At 35.8% G+C, this 18,640-nt stretch overlaps 1 protein-coding gene across 1 annotated transcript in view; it reads left to right on the plus strand.

Annotated features, from left to right (window-relative positions):
• Window positions 1–18,640, plus strand: part of MMP16 (matrix metallopeptidase 16) — a 303,774-nt gene that overhangs the window by 266,589 nt on the left and 18,545 nt on the right. Inside the window, exons 7-8 of the mRNA XM_007517352.3 lie at window positions 1,142–1,280; window positions 16,660–16,810. Coding sequence (XP_007517414.1) covers window positions 1,142–1,280; window positions 16,660–16,810 — 290 coding nt within the window. The remainder of the gene's footprint in view (window positions 1–1,141; window positions 1,281–16,659; window positions 16,811–18,640) is intronic.

Consider the following 18,640-nt stretch of genomic DNA (forward strand, 5'->3'; position numbering starts at 1 on the left):
ATGTCTAAGAGAAAGGAAGGAGCAATAAAGAATCAAAACTGAATTTTTGTGAAGCATTTATCTAAATTACATATATAACTTGTAAGTACTGAAAATTGAAATAAAGTAGAGTAATAATCTTTTATTTATTGTAAACCATTTTTTAAAATCTGCCTCACTTTCCTAATAGTAAAATGCTTTGAATAGTCTGAATTATTTTGAAATGTTCAGTAAAAAGCATTTTTGTCATACTTTTGAGAGGATGTTTTTGTAGATTTATTTATGGGAGAGAAAACAAAACAAAACAAAACAGAGCATCACTCTTGTACATTCAGTACTAGTGATCAAAATCAGAGCTTCATGCTGGCCAGCTCGTGATATATCCACTGTGCCATCTTCCAGGATGCATCTCTAACAAGTTTTGATGGTGAAACATGCCATGTACACTCTAGTTATTAATTCAACAACATTCATAATTATTTGTTATGGGGAACATCATAACTCATTCAACAGAATTAAAAGGCACATGTTTAATAATAAAAAAAGACCCATGATATGATTGAGTGAGTACACAGTACTTTAAGAACATACAGGAGGAACAATTGACCCAAAGTAGTATTCACTCTGATAATATTTTTTCAAGATACATTGACTTTTTAGGGTTATCATATAACTGATCATTCAACTCAAGGCATATATGAGGGTAAAAGACAACTTTAGCTATAAGTACATTACATGTCAGTGTCTGAGTAACAGTAAGTGTAACATAGACATATGGATAGTTGTGGAGTCTCTATTTCTTCCAAACATGTTTTTGCAAATGTGATCTCATATATGGGAAAGATGATCTAAGCCACAAATTAGATAGTGACTTACATGTTACTGTGTTTTTACGTCCAGCCCTGGAAATAATGTAAAGTGTTAGTGCTGTAAACAATATAAAGTGGGAAGAGTAAATCTGTGTACAGTACTTTTAGAATCACATTGCATGTATTAGAAATTGCGCTGTTTGCTACAAAAAACATATATTCATTAAAAAATAAGTTGTCGTCTGTTTTTCTCACTGTTTTCAGATGGCAGTCACTAGTATATTTTTAAGTGTTAAATTATGGTGAAGGGAAACAGCATCTTTATTGAAAGATGATTTTGCTTGATTTGGCAGGACCAGTGGTTTTGGAGAGTAAGGAACAACAGAGTAATGGATGGATACCCCATGCAAATTACTTACTTCTGGCGGGGTTTGCCCCCTAGTATTGATGCAGTTTATGAAAACAGTGATGGGAATTTTGTCTTCTTTAAAGGTAAGAAGTTTTTCCTGTGCTCAGTTGCATTTTTGATCATTTTGTCCAGGGATCCAAAAGCAGAGGTATGATTAAGTAAAATCTGTCATGTGAGGTTAGGTAGGTAGATTATCTTATGAAAGAAATCATGCATGTTGACTAAACTTATGAGTGACACAGAAACCAAGATGACTTTACCTCACAAACATATTTTCTCATACTTATATTTTCAAATATAAGTCAAACTTAGGAGACTTTTGTGATCTCTTAAAATGTTTAGCTTTGGATGAGGTCATCTCCTTTACAATATCATGCTCAGAACTTGAAGGTATTATGTATCATGATGAGTGAGACCAGCCAGAAAGAAAAAGACCAATATTGAATGATCTCACAGGTGGAACTTAAGAATAAAGAACCACGGGGCCAGGTAGTGGTGTACCTGGTTGAGCGCACATCCTACAGTGCTCAAGGACCCAGGTTTGAGCCCCCGGTCCCCACGAAAGCTTCACAAGTGGTGAAACAGGGCTGCAGATGTCTCTCTGTCTCTCCCCCCCTTTCCCACCCCCTCCCCTCTGGCTGTCTCTATCTAATAAATGAAGATTACAATTTTTTTTTAAAAAAAAGACTAGAGAACTGTAAAAATAATAATAATAAAGTGCAGTAGGGGAAGACATACAGTGTAATGAACTGGGTGGGATGTTTCTGCACCAAAGCAGAGGACTCTGGGGAAGAAGGGTATGGAACAAGATGAAAAGACATTGGGGTCCTGGTATGTCTCCTAGACAACAATCAAGGGGAAGTGAGAGGATGTGCCTCTGTATTAAAGACTGTACTGTATGTAAATCATTAGCCCTCCAATAAAACTAAAGAAATGTTCAGCTTTGACTTTAGAGTGCCCAGAAAAATGTGTGTGTGTGTGTGTGTGTGTGTGTGTGTGTGTGTGTGTGACTGAATGAAATAAAGCCTTTTTCTTTCAACTAAAGGATATATATATATATATTATTTGTAGTTGCTGCTTTGTTAACTTCTATCTCACTTCTTGTTTTCATGTAGTCTCTAACTCATTACTCTTGTCAGTTTTTGTTGGTTTCTAGTAAACTAAAAAATTGCTCATAAAACCATGGAAAATTTATGAGTAGAAAAATTTATCAACATAAATTTGTACTTGTAGTGTTATCATATAGATTATCATATAATTAATTTCCTTGAAGACAGAGGACATGTGCATTAGTTATGTTAAAAGCTATCTTCAATTGAATAAATATACAGATCTAACTGACTTAACTGAGAATCCCTCTAATGGACTGCATTCCATTTAGCAAGTAAAAAGGCACTCAGAGTCACCTCACTTGTGTCTACCTGGAAACTCTGGATTGACAGTTTTAGAACTCTACCTTTTTTTTTTTCTTTATTATTATTATTATTTATTTATAAAAAGGAAACACTGACAAAACCATAGGATAAGAGGGGTACACAATACCCACCACCAGAACTCCATATCCCATCCCCTTCCTTGATAGCTTTCCCATTCCTTAACCCTCTGGGAGTATGGACCCAAGGTCATTGTGGGGTGCAGAGGTGGAAGGTCTGGCTTCTGTAATTGCTTCCCCGCTGAACATGGGCATTGACTGGTCTATCCATACTCCCAGCCTGTCTCTCTCTTTCCCTACTGGAGTGGGGCTCTGGGGAATCGGAGCTCCAGGAAACATTGGTGGGGTCGTCTGTCCACGGAAGTCTGGTTGGCATCATGCCAGCATCTGGAACTTGGTGTCTGAAAAGAGAGTTAAAACATAAAGCCAAACAAGTTGTTGACTAATCATGACCTAAAGGCTGGAATAGTGCAGATGGAGAGTTGGGGGGGGGGGGAGGTCTCCATCCTGTAGATAGCTAGTAGGAATATTTTAGTTATATTCCAAAGGGTCTGTAGCTATGCTAGTTTTTTTTTTTCCCCCTGAGCCTGAAATCTGATATGCATGTAGATCCAAGTTATTGTCTGGGGAGATGATGTCATGGCTGGAAAAAGGACCAGAAAGTTGGATCTGGGAAGAGAGTAGTTCCCAAATATGGGAAAGGTGTGTAAATATTGTTGACTGTAGACCCCATCGATTTGATGTGATCTGGGGCCTGTATTCAGCTTAGGAGACTATGTGGCCTCTGCATCCCTGTAGAACTCTACCTTTAAAAGAGGCTGAAACTGCAATTTAAGTAAGTATGAAATTGTGGTGAAGTGGGGGAGGAGGTCTTGACATAAATGATTCCATTTTTACCCAATTGTTTGATTTTCAACAATTATAGAAGAATGTGTGGGTTCTTATACTGCTACATCTTAACACTAACCAGCTCTGTGAACCCCAAAAGTGACTCTGGTCTCTTAATTTTCTCCATCTGAAAAAAAACGGGATAGTATTATTCTTTTTGTCAGGATAATTTTGAGGACTAAATTAATTGCTTCATGTTAAGTAAATACTTGATGACACTGGCCAATCCTCAGAGAGTGTCAGACTACTAATTAGCATTGTTGGTGCTGAAAGTATTTTCCTCTTGCTATCTGTAATCCCTACAAGTGAAATGGACAATTGCTGTACCATTGTGGACAAAGAAAGGATCCATTCTAAGGGCTCTGAATCTTAGGAGTTTTATCTTCTGAAAGGAAAAACCATCCCCACACTCTACACTTTTATGAGCTATAGCAACAGGACAGTAGCCTTCTGGCCTAGAACCTGTTTTTGAAGGCTGGGTCATCATTGGGTCAATAGGTGCTTTCTCACAGAAGTGCCTAAGGCAAAACTACCACCGTTTTAATTCAGTGCTGTACAGCTCCTTATGCCTCCGGGCCCTATCGCTTTTAATCCTTTTTCTCCTTTGCCATTTTAACTGTTTCAGTTTGCCATAATCTCTTTAGGGCTTCACCACTTCAGAAAGTCCAGATAACTAGATTATTCTTCACCTTCAAACTGTCATCCCCATTTTGCTCTAGGACTATGAGCTGGTTCACATTATTAACTCTGGCAGTTCCATTTCACTTCCAAGCTTGAATTTCCTACATATGTCTGGCTAACTATACATTTCACTTAGTTATTGTCTACCTATATCTTTCCCACTAGACTATTAGCACTGTAAGGAGCAAAGTGTTCCTTTGTTTTGTTTTCTGTCTCTACTGTTGTATTCCCAATTTCTTAAACAGGAGACTGGTAATTTTTTTCTGAGTTAAGCTAATGACATAGTTTAGCATTAGCATTCCATACCTTTTCTATTACAAGTTTTTTGTGTTTTGTTTGTTGGTTGATTGAACCTATAAAAATATGAAAAAAAATTTAAAAACTACCCTGGAGGTGGCAGTAGGTGAAGCATTTGATTCTCTTTTTAATTATATACTTACTTTGGGTAGAGGCAGAGAGAAATTAAGAGGTAATGGGATGGAGAGAGAGAGAAAGAGAGAGAAAAAAAAGAGAGAGAAAGAGAGAGAGGAAAAAAAGAGAGAAAGAAAGAGAGAGAGAGAGAGAGAGAGAGAGAGAGAAACTATCTGTGGTATGGTACTATGAAACAAAGATTTATTTAAAGACTAAAGAGTAAATTCAATGCCCAATCTGTATCTGTTCAGATCTGTATACACATTGGCCTCAGCCTTTGTCAGTCATGTTGGATCATTGTTAGTGATAAATTCAGTATTACTTTTCTTCAAGATGTTCTTTACTTTGTTCTTGCCTTAATTTTCTTCTCCTGCCCCCTTTTTTCTTTTAAGAGACCCTTTGTGGTTTTTTATTTCTATACTCTAATATAATAATACTGTACCTAATTAAATTTTTTTGTTTTATTTCCTCCATGTAGCAAAAGACTATGTTGGGATGTAAACATATTTAACCATATATTTGTTAATAGTACTTCGTATTGATATGTGACTAAGCACATGAAAAGTTGTTTAACAATCTTAGTCACTAATGAAATATTTATTATTATCTCAATGAATATCATTTCATACCTGTTTGACTAAAGTTAAAGACTGAGCATGCCAAATATTGGCAGTTCCCTTAAAAGTTAACCATATAACTACTGTGGATCCACCCATCTATTATGCTTTTAGATATATTTCTCAAGATAACTGAACACATATGTCTAAAGAAGAACACCTACCTGAATATTTAGATATATTTGTAGTAACTCCCAAACTGGAAACAATTTAAATAGCCTGAGCCTGTGAATGAATAAATACATTGTGGTACGCTCATGTATAATGAATAGAATTCGTGTGTGTGTGTGTGTGTGTGTGTGTGTGTGTGTGTGTGTGTGTGTGTGTTCCACTACTCCTGGAGGCTATTCTTCCCATTTGGTTGCCCTTATTGTTATTGTTGTCATTGCTGTTGTTGTTGGGTAGGACAGAGGAAAATTGAGAGAGGCGGGAAGACAGAGAGGGGAAGAAAAAGACATCTGCAGACCTGGTTCACCGCTTGTGAAACAACATCCTCCTGCAGGTGAGGAGCCTGAGGTTGGAACCCGAATCCTGTGCGGTCCCTTGTGCACTTAACCCGCTCCACCACTGCCTGACCCCTGGAATTCTAAATGATTATACTGAGTAAAATAATTCAGAAAAGATTACAGTCTATTTTTGTCCCATTCTTATGCAGTTCTATAAATTACAAACTAGTTGGGGACCAGGTGGTGGCACACCTGGTTAAGTGCACACATTATAGTGTGCAAGGACCCAGGTTCAAATCCCTGGTCCCCACAGACAGGGGGAAAGCTTCACGAGTGGTGAAGCAGGGCTGCAGGTGTCTCTCTGTCTCTTGCCCTCTCTTTTTCCCCCTCTACTCTCAATTTCTCTCTGTCTCTATCCAACAATAAATAAATAAAATACTAAAAAAGTACAAACTAGCTTACTAGAGTAGTGTGCTGCTTTGTTATGTGTATGATCCAGCTTTGAGCCTGGCCCTACTACAGTAGAGAAAGCTTTGGTGCTATGGCCTCTTTCTCCCTCTTTATCTCTGACTCTGTCTGAAAAAGGCATCCCACAGTGGTGAAGCCCCAGTGATGGCAAAAACAATTGAAAGAGAGAGAGAGAAAAAGGAAGAACAAGCTAATATCTACTACTGTCCTCAGCAGTTACCTCAGAACAGGTGAGAATTAGCTGGTGGGGATACCAAGAGGTATGGAGTCTTTTTCATGATGGTGAATAAATTCACTATCTTCATTATATTGACACAGTGACAGAATTACTCACATGCACATGAAATATAAATTTGTGCCCCTTATTGCATGTCATTTGGACCACAATAAGCTATTAAAAAAAAAAAGAAAAGAAAAGCTTTACTAAGTACATAAATATATGTTGGGATAACTTATGTAAATATATTATAAATTTAAATATACAGGTGACCACAGGTACTATGACTTTATTCTTATATTAAGAAGCGTGTTAATTATGAACATCCAGATTAAGATTATCTTGGTTCCATTAACTTACTTGAATCCAGTAATAATCACGCAGTACATCCCCTTACAATGGAGATGCCTCACTCCTCTGCAAACCTCTCCTGTTGATTAAGGTTCTTGTATTACTGAGAATATTAAAATAAAAATTAAGTCTCTATATAATACTAACCCATTTAAAGGAGACATTTAAAACATATACAATCCCATTTTAAACTTAGATGTTACTATTTGCATTAACGATCATACATTTTCTAACTAGGGTTTATATTGGAAATGACCATCAAATACTTTGACACTAATAACCTGAAGTATTTCATGTTTGGTTGTTCTTCTATTCTATTAGATAGGACAGAGAGAGATTGAGAGAGGAGGGGGAGATAGAGAGGGAGAAAAATAGACACCTGCAGACCTACTTTACCATTTGTGAAGCGTTCCTGCTGCAAGTGGAGAGCAGGGGCTTGAACTACGGCTTTGCACGTGTCCTTCCCATAGGACTATGTGCACATAACTGAGTGTGCCACTGCTGGGCTCTCTCACATTTGATTTTTTTTATGTTGCTTATTTGTGATCTGTATTTCCTCTCTACTCTCATGGTTCTACCCTTATTTTATTTGTATCACATCATCATGTGTTTTTCTTAGAAAGATCTTAAATTTTTTAAGTTATGATGCAAGATGTACACATTGTAAAAATATGTATTTTTCATTTTTAATATTTTAGTGATTTAATAGTGGTTTACAAGATTATAAGATCATGGTGATATTGTTCACAGTATACCCACCACCAAAGTCAAGTGCCTTCCCCTACCAGTCCCTATTACCTTCATAGTTATGACCTTCATAGTTATGATGCAAGTATCTTTTAATTGTTTGTATTCCACATATGAACAAAGCCATCTAGTAGTTATTTTACACCTCCTTACTTCACTAAGCATAGTCACCCCAGGTTACATTCATTTTGTCCTAAAGAATATGCTATCATTATTAGTTGCAGCGTAGAAAAAAAAAAAAAAAAAAAAAACAAGAATGTTTGTTTCTCAGGCTCTCATGCTTAGTTGTGTGTGCATATTTGGTTTTTTTTTTTTTTTTTAAATAATTGAGGGCCAGCAAAATAGCTCACATGGATAGTGTGTTGACGTTGTCATGTACGTAGCCTAATCTGCATTGAAGGAAGATTGTGTACTGTGATGTCTTCCCCCCTCTTTATTTCTGTCTGTCTCTCTCTATCTGAAAAAGTCACCCCTGAGTGGTAAATTCAGTAATCCAATGACCACACACACACACATCATCTTATATCATATATATATATATATATATATATATATATATATATATATATATATATATATCATACATACATATACATCCTATATATAACATCTTTCTTTGGTCAAAATACTTTTCAAGGTAGCTGATCATATTTCATTGTGTGTAACAAGTTTGTAAATCACAGAAATTTCTCACAACCACAGCTAGGCTTATGGTTTGGTATATGTAATAGTCACATGTTTAACCTTGAATTGTTTTGATTTGTGAGATCCGAGCAGAACCTCTTCATTCCTCTGCTTGATAGTTTTCAGCTAGCATTAGGTTGTTCTCTTTTATTTATTTTCAGAGTTTGGTTCCTTTAGTTAAAGAGCCTCCAGAAACAAAAGGTTCACACCTCAGTGAAGTAATGTGCTTTTTTTCTAGCAACTGAATATATTATATACTTTATACTAATCAACTATATTAACATCACTGAGGGTTTTTTGTAAGTACAACTATGTTAGAAAAGATCATATTGAGGGGGCCGGGCCGTGTTGCATCAGGTTACTATTTGCAACTTTTTGCACTTAGTACAAAGTGCAAGGACCCTTCTAAGTATCCTGGTTGGAGCCTCTGACTCCCCGACTGCAGGAGGGTCACTCCACAGGTGGTAAAGCAGGTCTGTAGGTGTCTTTCTTTTCCCCTCCTCTCTCAATTTCTCTCTGTCCTAGCCAATAAAATGGAAAAAATGGCCACCAAGAGCAGTGGATCTGTAGTGTCAGCACCAAGCAACAGCAATAACCCTGTTGGCCAAAAAAAAAAAAGTCATATTGAAAATTAAGTTGGAGCAACTTCCTTCAGAAATTGGAAATAGGTTTTAAAAATATTCTGTTCATTATCAAAATGACTTATCATCAAGTCACTGGAAAATCTGTCTAAAATTATTATCACCTAATAACTTTAATCAGGCTTATAAACCTTTTTGGTAGTTTTGTTGTTGTTGTTGTTTTTAGAGGCAGTAAATATTCATAGAATATAAGCTACAACTCAGACTAGGTCCTGAGTTCAAGTACTAACACGAGAAAACCACAGCATAAGGGGAAGTTTTATGAGTGATAAGGATACTGTGGTATCTCCCCCACTTTCTCTTTATGTTTCTCTCTCCCTTTGTCTGTTTATCTGAAATATGAAAGAATGAAGTTGACCCAGAAGCAATTGAATTAAGTATGTCCGAGACCCTGAGAGTTTAAAAAATAGTATGATTTTAAAAGTGGTTTATGTGACTTGCATTATAACTTTATTCCAAATGCTCATAAGCAAACAGTATGTATACTAGCCATCAGCAAGTCACCTTGAAAACCCTTGGAGGTTTTAGGAAGGTCTAATAAAATTCATTAGGAATACATTTGTACTTTATATAGGACAACAAATAACCTAAAAAAATGTCAATTTGCTATTAATCAATTTTTTATTTGCTATAGGAGGTCATGGAAATTGATAATTAAGACCCTATGGTAGATTAAGGATTTTACACTTAATTGTTTGTTACACATAAAACAGACTTATAGTAATATTTTCTTCAATTTTAGGCATTAAATAATTTTTCAATTGTTGTTAATGAGTATTAAAACCAAAGGCCAGGGACCAGGTGGTGGCGCACATGGTTGAGCACACATGTTCTAATGCACATGGCCACAGGTTCAAGCCTTTGGTCCCCACCTGAAAGGGGAAAGCTTCACAAGTGGTGAAGCAGTACTTCAGGTCTCTCTGTCTCTCACCCTCTCTATCACCCCTCCCCTCTTGATTTCTGGCAGCCTCTATCCAATAAATAAATAAAGATAATAATAACAAATTTTTAAAAAGAAAACAGAAAAACATACATCTGTTAAAAAATTTAAAAAATAAAATAAAACTAACAGCCAAAAATTTATTATTTGAAAATCTCAGATGATTTACTGCCACCACTTTTTCCTATTGTTATGGTTATTGCAGTACTTTAAATAGCTGTATCTATTTTTATCTCGATTCAAACACTTATCACATCATTTTAACTAGTATGTCAGTGTGAGTTACCTGAGCAGCAAACACTGAAATAAAAGTTTGAGTAGAGAGGTAAAGCTGTGGAAGATCATGAGAAAGAAGCAGGTTTGATTTGGTGAACCTTGGACTGTGATACAGCTGTGACCCAGTGAGGAGAAAGACCTGGTTTTGACCCAATCAGAGATGTTCAGCAGACTCCTTGACCCAGTTATCAGTTCCAGACACACTCATCTAAACAGCTTCTTCTTTTTTTTTTTCTTTCTTGAAGAAGGATCACAGTTGCACTATATTTGAAATTCTTTGGTTAATAGGTAATATTGTGAGATGTAGAAAAATAAATGCCAATAAAGATATCTGACCTGCAGAGTTGGGCATTTACTCAAATTTCTTGAATAATCTACTAATAAATTATATAGAAATTAAGAATTCAAACATTACTACTGATCATGTATTCAGCCATTTATTACTGACTTTGAGTTAGTAATTAAATTTGACCAATGAAATATTGTGCTGCAAAATGACAATATGTTACAATCTTATAATTAGTATCACTTATTGGCAATTGTGAGCTAGTTACATTGTAGTTTGTTACATTTGACTTTTCATTATTTCCATACATCTGACTAAGGGGCTTATCACATGCACAAGATGGAAAGAAAGGCTCAGATTTAGTGTTTGCCTGAGATTTCACAAATAACACTTGGTAGATCCTCTAGTTCTATTTGATTTCAAAGCTGTTAAATGCTTCACCAAATGATAGATATAATATATAAAATAAATCATTTGATTTTTTTTGAGCACCTGACATGTTCTCAAAAATATATAAAAATATATATAATAACCCATCCAATAAATAATAACTATTGAATAATGTAAGTGCAAAACTCTTTTATATGAAGAAAATCCAACAGTTAAGGAATTAATGTTCTAATCTTTTTTCCATAGCACATATTTGGACTTTGCAAATCACATCTCTCTCTCTCTCGCTTTCTTTTCTTTTTTTTTTTTATTATTTTTTTAATATTTATTTTATTTATTTATTCCCTTTTGTTGCCCTTGTTGTTTTATTGTTGTAGTTATTATTATTGTTGTTGTTGTTGTTGGATAGGACAGAGAGAAATGGAGAGAGGAGGGGAAGACAGAGAGGAGGAGAGAAAAATAGACACCTGCAGACCTGCTTCACCGCCTGTGAAGCGACTCCCCTGCAGGTGGGGAGCCGGGGTTCGAACCGGGATCCTTATGCCAGTCCTTGTGCTTTGTGCCACCTGCGCTTAACCCGCTGCGCTACAGCCCGACTCCCTCGCTTTCTTTTCTGATAGAAACAGTGATAGAGAGGCAGAGAGATGAGGAAATAAAGAGAGAGAGAATATGAGACAAAGAAAGAGAGAGAGAGAGAGAGAAACCAATACTGTCCCACTGCCCCACTGCTTGTGAATTTCTCCCTTGCATGTGGGGACTGGGGACTCAAATCCAGATCCCTACTCATGAAAGCATGTACTCTACTGACATACCACTACCACTTCCTCCCCATATGGTCTTTAGCATAACTATTCAACATCATTATAAAATTAAAGTAGAGTAAACAGTACATAAATGAATAGAGGTGGCTGTGTTCTAATAAAATTTGCTTTATATAAGAGAGCAGCAGCTGGTAATCCTAGTTTAGTAACCACTGTTGTAATAAAAGTTACAAAGCATAAATGTTTAAGTAGAGCTCAGTGGATTCTGAGGGAAAATAATTTTTTTAAATTAATAAGTTATAAAGTATATCTGATTACAGAAGAGGCAATGGATAAGACATGGACAAAATGTAGTGGATAACATAATAAATATTTTCATTGATGAATGTGGCATGATTAGTCTATAAAGGATCCAGGAAACAGGAAATCAGCAGTTCTGAAGTTAGGCAAAGTGTACATATGCTCTGTCATCAGAGTCAATTGGAAATAGTAGGATGAGCACTGAATTAAAAGATCTATACGACAGGACAAATATATTAGTAATCAGTTGTGTGGTTTTAGATACATTACTTCTTTGATCTATAAATTAAATATATTAAAATCTTTTTTTTTTTTGCCTCCATGCTTATTGCTGGGGCTCAGTGCCTGCATCATGAATCCACTGCTCCTGGAGGCCATTTTTTCCTTTTTGTTGCCCTTGTTGTTGTAACCTTGTTGAGGTTATTATTATTGTTGATGATGTCGTTCATTGTTGGATAGGACAGAGAGAAATGGAGAGAGGAGTGGAAGACAGAGTAGGGCAGAGAAAGATAGACACCTGCAGACTTGCTTCACCGCCTGTGAAGCGACTCTCCTGCAGGCGCAGGAGTAACCATGCAATTCAAAAAATTCCCATGGAGTTGCTTCTTTATTATCTGTCTCTTCCACTAGTTCATCAGTTCTACAAAACCAAGAATTTCGTTGTTCCTATAGTTCCTCAGTGACTGGATATAATTTGCTTTGAAGAAGTAGGTGTTGGCTGCATAGATAGATGGATGGGAGGATGAATCTCATTGAAAAACTACTAGAGTAAATGACCTGGAAAGTTCTTTCTCTAATGCTAAAGCTTCTTTGAAATTATTTATTTATAAAGCCTTTGTTTGTTTAACTGAAAATTGTTGATATTTCCCTCTATATTCTGCCAAGTCTGTAAGGACTAGTTTTCCCCACCTGGTGCAGAATATGTCAATCTTGTATGAAATCCAGTAAGTACCTTCATTTTGCCAAAAAGGAAATATTTTCCTTGAGAATTAAAATGTCTGATGGCAAGAGAGTTAAAAATTGCACCTCTTCCTATGTTAAAAAAAAAATAGTATGAATCACACATATTTAAAATTGAAGAAAAATAAAAGAAGCAAATCACTTCAACTTTATCATATAAAATATTACATCACAAAATATAAAAGAAATTTTATAAATGTATTACTCTAAGGGTTGGAGAGATAGCATAGTGGTTATACAAAAAGACTGCCTTGCCTGAGGTTAAAAAGTCCTAGTTTCAATCCCCAGGGCAACCATAACAGTGCACTAGTATAAAAAAAAAAGGGATTTTTAAAAATTTGTTTATTTATTTAAGAAAGGAGACACTAACAAAATCATAGGATGGGTAGGGAGGTACAACTCCACACAGTTCCTGCCACCCAATCTCCATATCCCATCCTCTCCCCAATAGCTTTCCCATTCTCTATCCCTCTGGGAGCATGGACCCAGGGTCGTTGTGGGTTGCAGAAGGTGGGAGGTCTGGCTTCTGTAATTGCTTCCCCGCTGAACCTGGCGTTGACTGATCGATCATACTCCCAGTCTGCCTCTCTCTTTCCAAAAGGCATGTTTTTAATAAACAGTTGGAAAAACAAGTCTATCACTCATAATTCTTGCAATTATTACCTTGAATCTCATGTCACAAATACTGAACAAGCACATTGTTTTTCATACTTTGTTCATGTATAAAATATTGGAATCTCATCCTGGAACCTTATGCCAGGTGTTTCTCTGTGTGTATGTTTTTAAGGAAATTACAAATGAACTTTTAAAATATTCTAGTATTTGTTTTAACAGAAAAAAAGAGATATATACAAATATCTTGATTGTTAAAAGTAGATTATTTTTCCTCTTACCAACAGAGCACTTGACCAACAGTATAGAGAAATTTATTCAAAATATTTTAAGTAACTTTTGCTTTATAACAGGTTTTGTGGAAGAACTGTATAGTTCTGTTTCTGTTGTTATCTGTTATCTTTCTAATGAGGCATCCTGGACAACACATACACAAAAGGTACCTGCACCAAGATGTTGAGCCTAGCAATGTCATTATAAGACCTGAAAAGAGAATGAAGAAATTTTCACAGGAAGAAGAGAGATTAGAAATGCTATGCAAACAGAAGCGTTCTAAAGCACTTCTGCTTGAAACAAGGAATAGCTGAGTTGATTTAGAAAGCTATCATGGAGGTCTGGGTGATAGTATAGTGGTTATGCAAAATAATTCTATACCTGAGGTTCTGTTCAATTCCTCAGTACCACCATAAACCAGAGCTAAGCAGTGCTTAGGTAAAATAAATTAATTATAATAATAAAATAAAGCAAATGCTACTTGGAACAGTGAATCCTGGTAACAAACAAACAAAACCTCCTTAAGTTGTCATAGGTGGTAATAAAATAGTGTACTCTTTCTTCATTATAGTAATGGATACAACAATAAATAAAATAATGGATACATTAAGTCACTGAGGTATAGTATAATACAACAGGTCTTTGTTTTTCTTCTATTTTAAGATTTTCTATTTTAAATACTACAGAGTTAAGACTGAAATATAAATAGAACACACCATTAAGTAGCTCTCTGCGTTTTCCATCTCACTGTCTCTGTCAGGGACATGAAGTGATCTCAGTATTTACTTTGTTTTTCCTTTATAAAATATTTAGACTAAGCATGGAAGACAAGTTTAAATTCATAATAGTATTTCTCAATGCACATTGAGTATAGTCACTAAAGGACCAGAAGATAGCTCAACAGGTAGATCACATGCTTTGTCATGCAAACGGTCCAGGATTGAGCCCCAAAGTAAGAAAACTAAGGGGGCCAGATTGGCTTTTAGGACAATGAATATTTTCTGACTTTTCTGAAGTGAGTCAATATTCTCACTCTGCTAAGTATTTGAATTTGTGACACCTCTGTTCCCTAATTTAGAATATGAAAAGAACAGAGAAGAGAACCCTAGAAAATGTCAACTTGCAAGGATTGAGTAAAATAAACTGAGGTCAGAAAAAGAGCAGCTAAAGAAGAGATGGAAGCAAACAGACAAACAAAAATGTTTTCTAGCATCTCTGGGAGAAAAGTCCTTTTAGTAGGTAGTGATGTAAATGTGAGGGTGGAGAACTTTTTTGTTGTAAGCCTTAAGGGACTGAAGATTTTAGAACAAAGATTTCAGTGGACATCAGAAATAACATCAGCTTCATACAAAGGGAAGAGTGGTTATAGGCAGACTGCTCAGAGGCACACTAAAGGGGAAAGTGGTGGGAGTAATCTGCCAGGACACTACGGCATAAAGAAATGTGTTTAAATATCATTTCAGTAGTTCAAACCATCTCCCTGTTGTGGTATCTTTCCCTCTCTCCCTCTGCCTCTATTGGGAGTCGGGCTATAGCGCAGCAGGTTAAGCCCAGGTGGCGCAAAGCACAAGGATCTGCATAAGGATCCCGGTTCGAACCCCGGCTCCCCACCTGCAGGGGAGTCGCTTCACAGGCGGTGAAGCAGGTCTGCAGGTGTCTATCTTTCTCTCCCCCTCTCTGTCTTCCCCTCCTCTCTCCATTTCTCTCTGTCCTATCAACAACGACAACAACAATAATAACTACAACAATAAAACAAGGGCAACAAAAGGGAATAAATAAATAAAATAAATATTAAAAAAAAAGTTGGCCAACAGCAGTGAAGCCCCAAGAACAACAATAAAAATTCAGCAGCAGTGAAGTTGACATTTTCTTTATAATCATTTATAGTCTAGTATTCCTAAGCCAAGTCGGGGTTAAAATTATATTCCCCATAGTTACTGTTTTTAAAAAGGTGAAATAACACCAGGAAGAGGATATCCTATCAAAAAGAGAATGCATTTATTTGTTAGACTAGAGGTAACTGAGTGCAGGCAGTGGCATACTGGTTGAGTGCCCACTTTATCGTGCACAGGAACCTGGGTTCAAGCCCTGAGTCCCCTCCTGTGTGTGTAGGGTGGGGAGGGGGTGGAAATTCATGAGCAGTGTAGCAGTGTTGCAATATCTTTCTTTCTCCCTCTCTCCCTATTTTTCTTTGTTTCTGTAAAGAAACAAAAAAAGGGGGGGTGACTAGTATGAGCTGTGGAATTGTAGTGCAGAAGTTGAGCCCCAGCAATAATCCTGGTCCATGTGGTAGAGGTGGGGGGTGGGGGAGGAATTACTGGCAGGAACTGCCAATGCTTACAAAATAAAAGAAAAAAGAAGACTCTAGGGAGATAGCTGAGTATCAATTTGTGTGCCTGAGATACTAGAGGCCTTAGATTCGGTTCCAGGCCCAACCTTATGCCAGAGCTGAACAATGTTTGGTATTCTTGTATTCCTCTTTTATTCTCTTAGACAAATAAACATTTAACAAAAGGCTCAGCTCCTCAAAAAGTGTTTTTATGGAGTAGAGGTTGTTTTTTTTTTAATTTCTTTATTGGGGTATTAGTGTTTTACAGTCAACAGTAAATATAATAGTTTGTGCATGCATAACATTTCCCAGTTTTCCACATAACAGTACAATCCCCACTATGTCTTCTGCCATCCTGTTCCAGGACCTGAACCCTTGTGTCAACCACCCACCCAGAGTCTTTACTTTGGTGCAATATGTCAATTTGTGGAGTAGAGGTTAGTAGGGTGGACTTCTGATTTCTAGTTAAAGAATCCATAATCCTTGGTTCAGAATTCTGTTGAGAGGACAAGGTGCAGATTATGTAAATGTTTAAAATTAACTCACAGGCTCCTGTTAAATTTTTGAGTAGTTATGCATTATATATACTTTTAAAAATAAAACACGATGCTTTAAAAATAATATACCATGGGTTCACAATGAAATAATGTCATGGACTTCATGTAAAATAATTTTTAATCATTGTGTCAGTAGATACATTATAATATCTGATTTTAAATGACTGTTTCTGCATTTGCGCTTATTTCATACAGGTAACAAATACTGGGTGTTTAAGGACACAACTCTACAACCTGGCTATCCTCATGACCTGATTTCTCTTGGAAGTGGAATTCCCCCACATGGTATTGATTCAGCCATTTGGTGGGAGGACGTTGGGAAAACCTATTTCTTCAAGGGAGACAGGTCAGTACATACTCACAAGTAAACAATATTTAGAGAAGGCATCATATCTAGTATATCACCGATGTCTACTATTGGTTGAGAATCTTGATTGTGTGGGTATAAACACAAGAATTAATGGAATAAAATATTTTAAAATAATATTCCAGGTAGCCAGGGAGATTAGCATAGTAGTTATATGATAGATTTTCATGCCTGAAGCAATACAGTGCCAGGTTTCTGACATCAACATAAGCAAGATCTGAGCAGGGCTCTAGTCATAGTAATAATAACATTATTGTTATCAAAGGTAAATTTTATCTAATTTACCTAACATACCTATCTTATGAATATTTCTGTATCTGTATGTATATGCATAAAATATACTATAAATTCTGTCTCCACTACATAATCTTAATATGCTTAATAAGCTGTGTTGGTAATATGTGTCCTTTAGTGCATTTCCTTATACTTTTACTTACATTATATAAGAGTTTCTGATTACTAGTAACTGTATTTTCAAATATGCTGTAAATATTTTCAGTAAATTCAGCTTAGTCATGATTCTGCTTTCTAAGTTATTTATTTAGGTACTAGCATATAGGTTTTATGAACTAGCCACCACGACTAGACTAAGTACTTTCAATATGCAGTGCTTTGTCTATGCCCTGCTGTTTTCTTTTCTTTCTTTTATTTTATGGCATTGTTAACAAGAATAGTAAAACTTAAATGAATTGTTAGTTTTGTTATTTACATTAGCTACTACATATACAGAAGTATACTCTGACCACTTTTAGAGAGTGTACAAGTAAAATGTAAACTTAAGCCTGTATCTTTTATTATTTTTAAACCAGTATCAGTAGAAAAAGTAATCAGAATTTTTAAAAATCAAGTTTTAATGGCATAAATAATGCAAAGTAGGCTAAGAAAAAGAACACAAATTAGGCTAAAATACAAAACATAAGTAACCTTCATCTCACATGTAGAGTTTAAGTGTGACATTTAAGTGCATTTATAAGTAAATTTAAAATACACACACATACATAAACACACAAATGAATAACTTGAGCTATTATTCAATAAATTAGTATTGAATTTGCCAAATAGTTCATCTTAGCATAATATAGCCCTGTAAAATTTCTCCAGTTATAGAAGATATAAAAATATGACATGTAACTTAATTTTCAGATTGCAAATTTTAGTTGCAAATGATTCAAAGCAGTGAGATTTATCCATGGATGAAAAGATTCAATGACCTATCTCCATGGAAAAAAAAGTCTACATTATTATTTATTATGCTATTAACTTTTTCTTGTTTTTTTTTTTAACCAGAGCACTGCTCAGCTCTGGCTGATGGTGGTTCAGGGGATTGAATCTGGGACTTTGGACCCTCAAGCATGAAAATCTCTTTACATAACCATGATGCCATCTATCCCTGCCCTTGTTACTATTTTATATATTCGATTGCTGCATATTTAAGGCAAAGTATTCATTTTAATTCACCAAAATGAAGCAAAGGTTTTTCTAGATGATTCCTAATGAATCATAAAACAAGAAATATTCATCAAACAAATTTGCTACTAAAGAAGATGATCTAAAAACCATAGAAAAAGCTTTTGATTTTCTGAATGATGTGTCGTAGAGTGTGAAAGAAGATGAATGAAGAAATTGATTGAACAGCCTGTTACCCCTAATGAAACTAAATCTGCAGACCTATAACATGGTCTTTAAAATAATAACCCACATGGTTGATAAAGTTTAATTTCCCGTCTGGTTTTAATTGCTTAAACGTACACTTTCAGGACCAGGTTCACTGGAGTTTTTCCTTCCAGAGATAGAAACAAAATGTGACAA

The sequence above is a fragment of the Erinaceus europaeus genome, chromosome 1 (genome assembly GCF_950295315.1).
Source record: "Erinaceus europaeus chromosome 1, mEriEur2.1, whole genome shotgun sequence".
Taxonomy (NCBI): Eukaryota; Metazoa; Chordata; class Mammalia; order Eulipotyphla; family Erinaceidae; genus Erinaceus; species Erinaceus europaeus.